The 12749-nt window shown below is 35.1% G+C and overlaps 1 protein-coding gene and 1 pseudogene across 1 annotated transcript; both read right to left on the reverse strand.

Moving 5' to 3' along the window:
* Positions 1 to 431: 431 nt before the first annotated feature.
* LOC101965405 (olfactory receptor 13C3-like) lies at positions 432 to 1378 on the reverse strand (annotated as a pseudogene).
* A 10026-nt stretch (positions 1379 to 11404) lies between these two features.
* On the reverse strand, positions 11405 to 12367 carry LOC101965693 (olfactory receptor 13C3). Its single transcript, XM_005340393.3, has one exon. The coding sequence runs from the start codon at positions 12365 to 12367 to the stop codon at positions 11405 to 11407; it is 963 nt and encodes a 320-aa protein (XP_005340450.3).
* Positions 12368 to 12749: the final 382 nt, after the last annotated feature.

The following is a 12749-nucleotide window of genomic DNA, read 5'->3' on the forward strand; positions in this document are numbered from 1 at the left end:
AAGTAATTGAAATTACATGACATTAAGAACTGGATTTTAATTATTTATTTCCTACAAGTAAGACAAGTATGGTTTAGAAAGAATGAATAATCTCTCCAACTTCATTTAGCTATAATTGGAGAATTTGTGCTCTCGTCTCCCTGTTTCCAAAGCTTAAAGGTGACTGTTCTCTGCTGATCCTCACAATCCACCAGAAAAGTCTTCAGGCATGATCAAGAATGGGATTCAAATGGGATTCACAGTGTTTATGATATTTGGATCATGCATGACATGTTGGAAACGGAGTTTGTAGCAAATTGTGTTTCTCAACCATTCTTGCTGAACAAGGATAATGAAGACAGAATAAAATATTTCTTCCTAGGATTCTACCAAAATATTCCCATCAATTTACTCATGAGTCCATCTTGTACCTCTTGCATTTTCAGATACTTTTATTGAATAGTATTTTGGTTTAGCATATGTTTTACAGCAGCTTTAACATCCTTATTCCTCAAGCTATAGATGATAAGATTCAACATGGGGATCACTTCCCCATAAAACAAAGGAATAAGTTTGTCTGAAGTTTGCAACTTGTCTTCCCCATTCAGGTCTTGGGACTTGGGTTTTGCATACATAAAAAAGATGGTGCCATAGAATATGACCACCACAGTTAGTTGAGCAGGTAGAAAAGGCCTTGTGTCTCCCTGTGGCTGAGTTCATTCTCAAGATGGTGTAGAGGATGAACATGTAGGAGAAGAAAATGACCAGCAGTGGGAGAACCAGGAAGATAATATTTGCTATTGACATGGTAATAATATTGAGGGATATATCAGCACAAGCTAGCTTGAGGACAGCTAAGATCTCACATGTGAAGTGATTGATAATGTTCGTCCCACAGAATGGCAGTCGCATGGCAAGAGAGGTTTGCACAGCTGAATTGATTCCACCAGACAGCCATGATACAGAGGCCATCAATATACACACCCTCTTGCTCATGATGATGGGGTACCTCAGAGGGTTATAGAGGGCCACATAGTCATCAAAAGCCATCATGGCAAGGAGAAAACATTCTGTGGATCCCATGGCAAATCCAAAGATCATCTGTATTGCACATCCAGAGAAGGAAATGTTTCTTTTCTTTGAGACCAATCTCACCAATCCTGAAGGAACAGTGGATGATGTGTAGCAGATATCCAGGAAGCAGAGGTTACCCAGGAAGAAGTATGTAGGAGTGTGAAGATGAGACTTAAAGATGCTTGCTGTGATCAGAACACCATTTCCACTTAGAATCACTAGGTATATAATTAGAATGAGAGTAAAGAAAATGAGCTCTAGTGGGATAACCAGAGAGTCCCAGAAGAATGAATTCTGTCAAAAATGTCTGATTTATCTTGTTCATGTCCTAGCTTTCACAATGTCAAAGGAACTTCCAACACAAAAACTTTTCAGGGTCAAGGAACAAATATAAAATATATCTTTAGAATCATTTTTCTAGGGTGACAGAGTGCTTCAATAGTGTCATTCAGTTATCTTCCACAGAGTACCTAAAATATGATACCACGATATTGAGAGTTTCTCTGTCATGTTTCGAATATCTGAAGATTTATCTAGGATCAGAAACAAATTCAGAAGCTACTTTCCTTACTATGGGCAACACTGTCCCTTGACCTTTCAAAATCCCTAGAATATTGCAGACAATGAACCTGACTACTTCATCTCATCAGTCCCAGTGAGAACAGTGGGGATGGACAACTACAATAAAGAATAGAATTCCAAGAAAATTTATGAAAGCAACATTCAAAATTTTAAAGCAGGATTGTTAAATTTATGTATATTTATTTGTCTACCTAAAATTTTACTCTCTTTTCTATCAGATAAATGTGTATTTTAATTGGGCAACCATTTAACCACAGCAAATTGAACCTCATATTGGCAATTTAACATTTGTTCAAAGATGAAATTAATTGTTGTTCTCATAGAAGCATCCCACTCTTACTCTTTCAATTTTCTTGAACACAATCATGGCATAGATCAGCTCTGGGCATACGTGATGGAGAATAAAACATAGACTCTCTTCATTTGTTTTATTCTGTGACTTAAGTGTTGTCCACGATGATTTTTTTTGTTTATATAAACCTAAGAAAATGGTTATCATGCTTAAATATATATATATTATATGTAATATATATATGCATAGAACATAATACTTTATCAAAAGCAAACAAATTTATCATATGACCAGCTATCCCATTCTTGGTACTTATCCAAAGGAATATAACCAGCATACTATAGTGATACATACATATCAATATCTAGAGCAGTGGAATGTACAATAGCCAAGTTATGTAACCACCCTCAGTACCTGTCACCAGACAAATGGGTGAACAAAATGTGGTGTATAAACAATGGAGTTTTACTAAGCCAAAAAGAAGAATGAAATGTATCATTTGCAGGTTAATGAACATAATTGGGAAACATCATGCTAAGTAAAATAGCCCAGACTCAGGAAGTCAACAGCTGAATTTTTTCTCATATCCTAAATTAGAGAGAAATAAGGAATTATTTAAAAAGGGGGGGGGTCGGTTGAAATCTTGGGAAAATAAGAAGGGAAACCGTAGAATGGAGGGAAAAGATTGTGGAGAGAGAGGAGGGATGGAAATATGGAAGAACTGTGAAATGAAGTTCATCAAATTATACTATGTGTATATGTAAATATATTAAAATGGATTCTACTTTTATATAAAACAATAATATACCATTTAAAAAATTAAAATCAGAAAATAAGTAGAGAGAAGACCAGTAGAGTAGTTAACGCATATTGAGAAGGAAGGAGTAGAAGGAAAGGGGAAGTAATAGAAATTGAAATGGAGAAAATTTTGTTGTATGCATTTATAAATGTGTCAAAATAAACCTCTCTATTATGTGTAACTATAGTGTACAATATTTTTTTTAATTTGAAAGACAAAATCTGTCCAAAGTTATTGGGCCTATAGATAATAAGTGAAATAGGTAGCTCAGAGTTGTATTTTTGTTTTGTTTTTCTATTTTCATATGTTCATTGGTACATTATTGTTACATTTGTGCATGTACAAATAGGTTAAAAGAAATCCCATTTGCACAAATATACAAATAAAATCGAACAATAAAATTTGGCCAATATCATTTCCCCAGCTGAAGCTCATTTCTTTGGCAATAGTCTACTAGAGCTCTATGAACTATACCAAAATTATTACACCTTGTTTTCATACCAAATACAAGCTGAATGTTTTTGCTTTGAATAATGAAGAATCAACTATTCCATTCTTTTAAATATTTGTATGCATATAAATGTCTTGAGGACCTACTTAATATAATTCTCTTTTAGTAGGCCCTGTACCAAGATATTTATATGATACCAAGATATTGAGAGTTTTTCTGTCATATTTCTAATATCTGAAGATTTAGCTAGGATCAGGGCCTATGAGTCTGCATTTCTAATTAAAAAATGAGCTTGGTTTGGAACAAAAACAAAGAGGGAAATGGAATGTCCTCGAAAAGTAAACAGTGTGAACAATATCTAAGTATGGAAGTGTTGCTGTGTGATTTCTTTTCAGATATTAACTTGCTGTGTGAAAAGCTGGCATTGAAGAGAAGCATGAGGAAGGTATACCTAAGTACCTGAAGGTCAGGCAGAGAAACTGATAGTCCTCTTTAGAAGAAAGGTCCCATTATTAGAAAAAAAGCACACAGTGAGTGCTTAGACACAGTGACTTTCACTGTCCTTCTGACACCATGCAATGTAATTTCTAAAGGTTTTGACCAGATAAGTGAAACAAAGATGTTCAGATTAATTAGGTAATCAGCAGTTCCCTCCTGCCACATGCACACATAAATCATCTTTCATTATCACCACCAATTTTCAGGTTAACCAGCTCAACTTAAACTAACACTCAGTTTATCATACAGAGAGGTAGGAAAACTTCTCTGCAGTGTGTATTGTGGTGAAGCCACAAGTGAAACTAGACAGAGACGTTCTGACTTTAGAAATTATTTAAAGAGATCAAGTAGAAATTTTCATCTTTGAATAGAGACACACATAAGAAAATATCAACGTTACAAAGAGATGTGAAAAAATTGAGCCTCAACCCAATTTTTAGTTTATATCCTTTCAGCTTAAGATCAAAAAGATCCTCAAAATTATAAGTGAAAAAAAATTCACTGAGATAACTTAGATCATAACTCATATGTGCCACACTGTGCATGATCTTAGTTTATTTGCCTAAGATGACATTACCAAAAATTAAGCAGAAGCAAAATCAAGAATCCATTCTCTTTCTACTACTTTCATATCATGACTAACATGCAGCATTAAAATCTACACAGAAACCATGTATAAATAACAGAACAGTTGATGAGTACCACAATAAATTGAGATCATATAGGAAAAACTTAACTGTACTCAGATAACAATGGAAAAGAATGGTTAGGTATAAATTTTTAATCAATGGAAGGTTCCAGGCTGTGGGAATAATCTCATGCCTCAGAATATGACATTGGCTGTGAAATCACTCACCCTGCAAGCTTGTTAGAATAAATTAATATCCTATTGAATTGGGGATCACACATTTGTCAGGAGATCCCACAGATAAAGGACGTGAGCATTCTGAACAACCCACCATGAATGCAAAAGGAAGATGACAGTAAGAAACTGACCTACAGGGCATGGTGGCAATGTTCCAGATCCAGCCCTTCTGGGATCCAGGACTAAGAAGCCTTAGTTTACTACCCTTTCTAGACAAATGTGACTACAATGCATGTTAGGATGCTAAACCACTTCTGCACCTGCTCTCTGCCATCCCCTCCCAGGCAGAAACTTCCTCTCTGATCCAGTTCACCTTGCGCCAGACCTAACTTGCTGCCTTTGGTTGTCCTCTACTTCCAGCAAGTGAACTTGGTTACTATGTGTATTGGGAGACAAGGGACCTGGGAAGCAGCTCTTCTCTGTTGCTTATCCCTGTACAACTATGTCCAAACACAGTTGTTGTACGTACAGATGAGTTTTGATTGAATTGGGGAAGGTTGCTTTCTAGATTATCAAATTAGTTACCAGACCAGTATTTGTGGAGTTAAGTTCAGGACAACTTAATGGTCCCAAATGTACATTTTCAGTAAGCTCTCAGTTTAACAAGTGATGCTCAATTCCTTACATGTGGAAGAGTAAACATTGGCAATGCAATAATTATTATAATTGTTCCCCAATACCCAAAACAATTTAAAGTTGGAGTGAAAGATCTGTGGAATGGGGAAACTTCTGAAGAATAGTTATTACAGTGTCTCACATAGCCAATTAAGAGTGATGCTGAGAATATAGGCTGAACTGAATCTCAATATGGACATTACATACACCAGTCCTTGTTACTTTTGATAACAGGGAATGTTCAACAAATCAATGTTTATGAAACACAAAAAAATCATTAGTTTAAAAGATGTTTACTAAGGCAAAATTAATTAAAAGAGATTAATAATTCAAATAATGGCTATATAAATGAAATCATACCTTAAAAAATTATAGAGATGAGTGACATAAAACAAGTACACTATGAATTCAATGCATTATTGTTTTCCTTTTACCTTACTTTCTCTTCATTCTTCATGATAAATTAATTTCATACAGAATGAAATCACCAAGTTTTGGGGATGAAAAAATACAAATATACCATGAAGTATATAACCTGCCAACCATACTATAAATAAATCCAAGAACAAATGTGAATTCATACGTTAAGGCCATAGAAGTTTTGTTGTTTTTTTTTTAAGTCTGGGATGAATAGTTTGGGACATAAATTCAGATAAGTAAAGAGCATATTATTGACTTCAAGTGCTTTAGTCAAGTCTGTTAAGGTACAGTAGGAATATTAATGCTTAGATAATGATAGTAATTTACTACTAGATGCCATGTTTTACTGTAAAATAACTGAACTTTTAAAATGACAATATATTTAAGAAAGTAGGAATTGTAATATACATGCACAGACACAAACATGCACAAATAAAAACACACACCAAAACATTTACCATAACCCATAATATATGTACAGTAAATACAAAAGATATGTGTCCATGTTGTTTTCTTTACTATAATAGGTACTTGAACCATATGATAAAAATGGATAAATAAGAAAAAATGATGTCCCCAAGTAAAAATTAGCATTTGATTTAGGAAATTAAGAACAGTCTTCCTTATGAATCAGAGGAACTAGATAATGAGATAATGACTCATGAATTTTTATCAATTTTCAGATGGTAGCTAATGGAATAGTAGTATAGCCTGAAAATGCAGGCCTTATGTAACAGCATAGGATTCCTGTTTAGCATGTAAATTCTGAAATACCTTAATTTATTAACCTGAAGAGAGATTATCAAAGTGGGGCATGTTCATGTCTTACTATAAAACTTCCCTTCCAAATTCAGAAAAGGACTAAAACCAAGAATGGGAGCTTTTATTCTCTTTTTGAAAGTAGCCTGTTTGGTATGTAAGATAAGAGGGCTTAAAGGTCTTCAACCAATGCAACAAACTATAAAAAAATCATGTGTCCCCAACTTGTTTCATTTGTTATTAGAAAAGTCAGAGACTAAAAGCAGTGATGGTCTTTCTACAGAAAGTATGCAGAAGAACTACAGGTGGCTAGTGTATTACATTGGCCCATTACGCTTGTTTCCAGGTGGATAGCTGTGAATCTTGATTGAGAGAGACATTTGTATGGGATTTGGATTTGCATACATGGCAAGTCAAGTAATTACTACTGCAAATATCAGAGCCTGGTGCAAAAGTATTGTTTTAACTTTGATATTGGTTGTATAATTAAGGCACAGCATGTGATATTTAACAATGTGTTGCAAAGTAGCACAAGCAATAGATCTAATTCTATTCCCATTCCACAAAATTGCAGACTAGTGAAAATTGAAATGGATATTTGAAAGTCCTTGTAACAAAACTAGAGGGTGTTAAGAGACTAAAGGTGTGGCTTTCACAACTGAATTAAGAGTGTTAAAACATACAAAGAATTAAAGGGAGCTAAGCCTTGGATATATTATTGACAGCCTATAGGAGAAGATACTGAGAAGATGCAGTAATTGAAATAGGCACTCATAGAAAATTCTCTGTTCTCATTTTTTTTCTTTTTCTTTCCCTGATCTTATATTAGTGGGACATTCGTTGCATTTATAAACTCCAAAAGACTGATCATTCGTTGGACATGATATCACAATAGTATATCTAAATATTATTACTGCCTAAATTACTAAAAGAATGATTATATGGATCATTCTTGGTTCTCTGCTTTTTAAAGCACGATTAATGAGGTCTATCACATTCCACCATCATTGCTAACCCCCTGCCCCCTTCCTTTCCCTCCCACCCCTCTACCTTATCTAGAGTTTGTCTGTTCCTCCCATGATCCCTCTCCCTACCCCACTATGAGTCAGTCACCTTACATCAGAGAAAAGATTCACCATTTGTTTTTCTTTGGGGGGGGAGGGGATTGGTTACCTTCACTTAGGATTATCTTGTCCAACTGCATCTATTTACCTGCAAATGCCATGATTTTATTCTCTTTTATTGCTGAGTAAAATTCCATTGTGTATATATGCCACATTTTTTTCTTTTTTTTTAAAGTTTTCTTTTTTTATTAGTTGTTCAAGACAATACAATGATCTTGACATATCATACATTTGATTCAAATAGGGTATGAATTCTCATTTATCCATATGTACAGATTACAGGATCACATTGGTTATACATCCATGTGTATACATACAGCAATCCTAGTGTCAGTTGTATCCTATTGCCCTCCCTATCCCCCCTCCCCTCCCCTGCTGGTGGGACTGCAAACTGGTGCAGCCAATTTGGAGAGTAGTATGGAGATTCCTTGGAAAGATGGGAATGGAACTACCATTTGACCCAGCTATTCCCCTTCTCAGACTATACCCAAAAGACCTAAAAAGAGCATACTACAGGGACACAGCTACATCAATGTTCATAGCAGCACAATTCACAATAGCTAGACTGTGGAACCAACCCAGATGCCCTTCAACAGATGAATGGATTTAAAAAATGTGGCAAATTTTCATGAGGATTAAAAAAATTAAATGTTTTGGACTTTTTCCAAACTGCTGGATAATGCTAATCACTATACTTGTACCTACCCAACCATACTTCACATAACTGAGAATAATTAAGGGCTAAATATTGACCACAGTTGCTACCCATTTTATGGATCATTCTCTGGTTGAACATAACAGTCCTACTCCAAGAAGCATAATCTGGAAAAAAAATAAATGAAAAGTGGAAAAAAGGAGAAGGAAGTGCTGAGAAAATTGGAGCCTATGACAGCTTCTTGGAATACCCAAACTAATGTGTATTTGGAGGTTACTAGTACATGTATGGTAGTCTCCTGAGGAAATCAACATTTGGGGCCAATGACATATATTCAAATTCTACTCAAGGAATAAGCAGTAAGGGTGACAACATGATTGGTGTATAAGCCAACAGTGACAGAAACATTTTACTATATCCTCCTTGGAGGTAAAAATAAACTTTTAGAATTTTTTTGGTCCAGAAATTTCTACCTACACCAGGACCATGTCCTATATCTTTAATAAAGTTTCACATGAGTACATACTTTGAAGTTGTATGTGTATACACACTGAAGTTGCAAGAGTATACACTCTAAAGTTGCAAGTGCTCTGTAAAAGATCCAACTCTGGGCAAATGTTCAGTGTTTTTTTTTTTAATGACCTCTTTTAGAATTTAGAAAATCAATCAATATATGGCCCACATTACCTTACAGTAACTTTTCAGTGGAGTGACAAATGATGGATTTTATGTGGCTGAAGTGCCCATATGGTGAACTCCAGTTCTCACCACCACAGTCCCATTGCTTCAGTATTGGAGGTGTCATTCATGTCAGGGTTTACATGTTTCAGAAGGTGTGTTCTCATGAGCTACAATGTGAGTGGTGGTTGTTGGGTTGTTGCCATTTATGGTATATCCACACAGTTTAATATCCTGAGCATAATCATGTAATATAAAATATATTATGATGTGATTAGGATTTTCCTTGAAATAATGTTGAAGATGAAAATAACTGAGCACAGACAATGCTAAAAGACCATTTTCCATGTATGATAATTATTTAAGCTGTATAACATGTACATGGGATTTTGTTAAATTATTGTTGATCTTCTATTAAATATTTTTAAATAAACATTTCTAAAAACTGTTTTAAAGAAAAATATTAAGTGCATTTATACTTAGAGAATATTAATATACATATAACATATGAATAATATAGAGATACACAAATATGTTTGTATGAATATAATAATTAAAAACAAGTTTGAGTAAATTCTTGTAATTGTGTTTAACATAGATAATATGACATTTATAAGAGTAATGTTGCCAGAAATAGAAATGTTCATATCATCTGGACTATTGTTGTTACTTGGATTTATCCTATAAAACTCATACATTTAAAAAAGTGCTTATACTACATCACTGATAAATCAAAATAAAAAACATGATGAATCTATGACTAGTAATTAATAACAGAAACATTAAAAGTGATATTTTGGGGAGATGGCTAAAATAGCAGCACTTTTTCTTTCTTATTATTGATGCTTCTTAGAAATTTAGAAAACATGAATTTTACTTAAAATTTAATACACTTAAAATGTTAGAGATTTTTCCAATTTTCCAGAGAGTACAATTTGTTACCTAATGTATTAGTTTTCTGGCCACTGATTAACATGGGCACATTTTGTCTATACCAAAGCTAGATTACATCCACTCATACATATCTATTGGTATCATGCCAGATGATGATGAGTTCAATATGATGGAAGCATACACAGAAGATGCTGACTATCTTGGTATTGTAGGGGAAATTAAGGTTAAGTGCTAAGGAGTTGGCTAAAACAATAGAAATAATATTTTATAGGCCAAAACATTATTTAAAGAGATCAAACAGTGAAGGGAGATAGCCAAAGATCAGATGTAAATGTAGGGCTTATGGAGGGGACGGAGGAGAGGCACAGATGTTCAGCTCTAGGTGCTCTGCAGTAATATCCACTTATGTGCAGATAGTCACAGCACAGTAGTATGTGAACACTTAGGTAGAAGTTAGCCTACCTGAAAGAAGAGGATTGGCCAAAAAAGTGAAGATCTGAGTAGAAGAGGGAGGATAAAGTTGTAACTCTAATAAAGATGACGAAAAGAAAACTTGAGTAGGAAAATGAAGTCAAAACCCAGGTACCACAGAGACCATGGGAAATCGGGATGTTATAGCCCAACATTAGCCTGTGCTCAAAATTGGACTTCTAACAAGTATCATACCAAAAAAGAAAATATCATTCTAAATTTACTGAGGAGTATCTCCTCATTGGAAAATAACAAGAATTGATTCCTTTCTCCAATCACTAACTGTTCATCCCTCATTGTGAGCTTGTGAGAACATCTTGAAATGCTTCTGTTGGTTTTCTGTGTAGAATACCTACCCTCCTCTCTCTTCTGACTAGCTTACTCTGCAAGTCTGCATCCTTGAGAACTCTTCAGGCCTCCACTCATCAAGCCAGATGCCAGATTCCCTTCCTTTGTTAGCTCTCAAAATTTTAAGAGGCTTTTATCAGCCTCCTCACCGAAATGGGAACAGAAACGGTTTCTCTCCTGTCACTGGGACAATAGTGAAATGCTTCCCAACATTCTTTTCACACTTCTTATTTCTTCTCCTGGCCTGATCAATCTCCTCTTTGTGAATAAGGATGGTGTGATTTCTATTAATGGTGTAAGTTTTGCAGAGAGGTGTCTGACTCTAACCATTATTTACTAAAGAGATGCTAAGTACTAATCTTTAGTGCTTAATATAGTTTTATTTTCAATTCTGAAATTTCAGGACAGACTGTTACTGGCACTATGGTAGTTGTTTTCTCTAACTTATTGAAATGTTAAATGACACTAACAACTGCATTTTCTTTCTTTCCTTATTCTTGGTAAGAAAACTGTGACATAGAGAAAAATGAATAATTTATCCAACATCCTTTAGCTAGTTGGGGGAATTGGAGAATTTGTACTCTTGTATCCCTGTTTCCAAAGCTTATGTGTGACTGTTCTCCACTGACCCACACAGTTCACTTTAAATACTCTCTTCATGCATCACCAAGAATGGGATTCAAATGGGATTCAGGGTGCTTGTAAGATTTGGATCATGACATGTTGAAAATGGAGTTTGTAGCAAATTGTATTTCTCAACCATTCTTGCTGAACAAGGCTAATGAAGACAGAGAATAAAATGTTTCTTCCTAGTTTCTACCAAAATTTTCTCATTGATTTACCTATGAGTCCATCTTGTGCTTCTTATAAAAAAAAAACAACCTTGGATTTCTGATGTTCTTATTGAATAGGTTTTTGGTTTAGCATATGTTTTACAGCAGCTTTAACATCCTTATTCCTCAAGCTATAGATGATAGGATTCAACATGGGGGTCACTACCCCATAAAATAAAGAAATGAGTTTGTCTGAAGTTTGCAATTTTTCTTCCCCAGTCAGGTCTTGGGACTTAGGTTTTGCATACATAAAGAGGATGGTGCCATAGAATATGACCACCACAGTCAGATGAGCTGAGCACGTAGAAAAGGCCTTGCGTCTCCCTGTGGCTGAGTTCATTCTCAAGATGGTGTAGAGGATGAACATATAGGAGAAGAAAATCACCAGCAGTGGGAGAACCAGGAAGGCCATATTTGATATTGACATGGTGATAATATTAAGAGATATATCAGCACAAGCCAGCTTGAGGACAGCTAAGATCTCACATGTGAAGTGATTGATAATGTTCTTCCCACAGAAAGGCAGTCGCATGGCAAGAGAGGTTTGCACAGCTGAATTGATTCCACCAGACAGCCATGATACAGAGGCCATCAGTGCACACACCCCCTTGCTCATGATGATGGGGTACCTCAGAGGGTTACAGATGGCCACATAGCGATCAAAAGCCATCATACCAAGAAGTAAACATTCTGTGCATCCCATGGCAAATCCAAAGAACATCTGTACTGCACATCCAGAGAAGGAAATATTCCTTTTCTTTGTTATTAAGCTCACCAATGTTGAGGGTACAGAAGAAGATGTGTAGCAGATATCCAGGAAGGAGAGGTTGCTCAGGAAGAAGTACATGGGAGTGTGAAGACGGGAATCAAAGATGCTTGCTGTGATCAGAACACCATTTCCACTTAGAATCACTAGGTACATAATCAGAATCAGAGCAAAGTAAGTGAGTTCTGTCTTTGGGTATCCAGAAAGACCCAGAAGAAGAAATTCTGACACAAATGTCAGGTTAATTTTCTCCTTTTCACTCATTTTCAGAATATCAAAGATGATCCAGCATAATATACATATATTTCCAAGAAACAAAATTAAAGTGTACATGAACAATCATTTTTTTAGAATGTTAGAAGGAGTTCTTTCTTGAAGCTTGGACATTATTTTCAATAATATGTATTACTAAAAAACAAAGAAATAGTGAATAATGAAAAAACTATATCCCATTGACAATACATAGATATTTACCCATGATACACATATAGAAGTATCTGTGAGAATATTTTTTTAAATGACCAGTAGTGGGAGAAATGGAAAGGCTGTATTTGATATTGACATGGTAATAATATTGTGGGATATATCAGCACAGCCAGCTTGAGGACAGCTATCTCACATGTAAAATGATTGATACTATTCTTCC

This window comes from Ictidomys tridecemlineatus, chromosome 4 (assembly GCF_052094955.1).
Source record: "Ictidomys tridecemlineatus isolate mIctTri1 chromosome 4, mIctTri1.hap1, whole genome shotgun sequence".
NCBI classification, from domain to species: Eukaryota; Metazoa; Chordata; class Mammalia; order Rodentia; family Sciuridae; genus Ictidomys; species Ictidomys tridecemlineatus.

Bases quoted from the DNA above. Each gene is read 5' to 3' on its own strand.
- LOC101965693 (XM_005340393.3), bottom strand. From the start codon at position 12,367: ATGAGTGAAAAGGAGAAAATTAACCTGACATTTGTGTCAGAATTTCTT.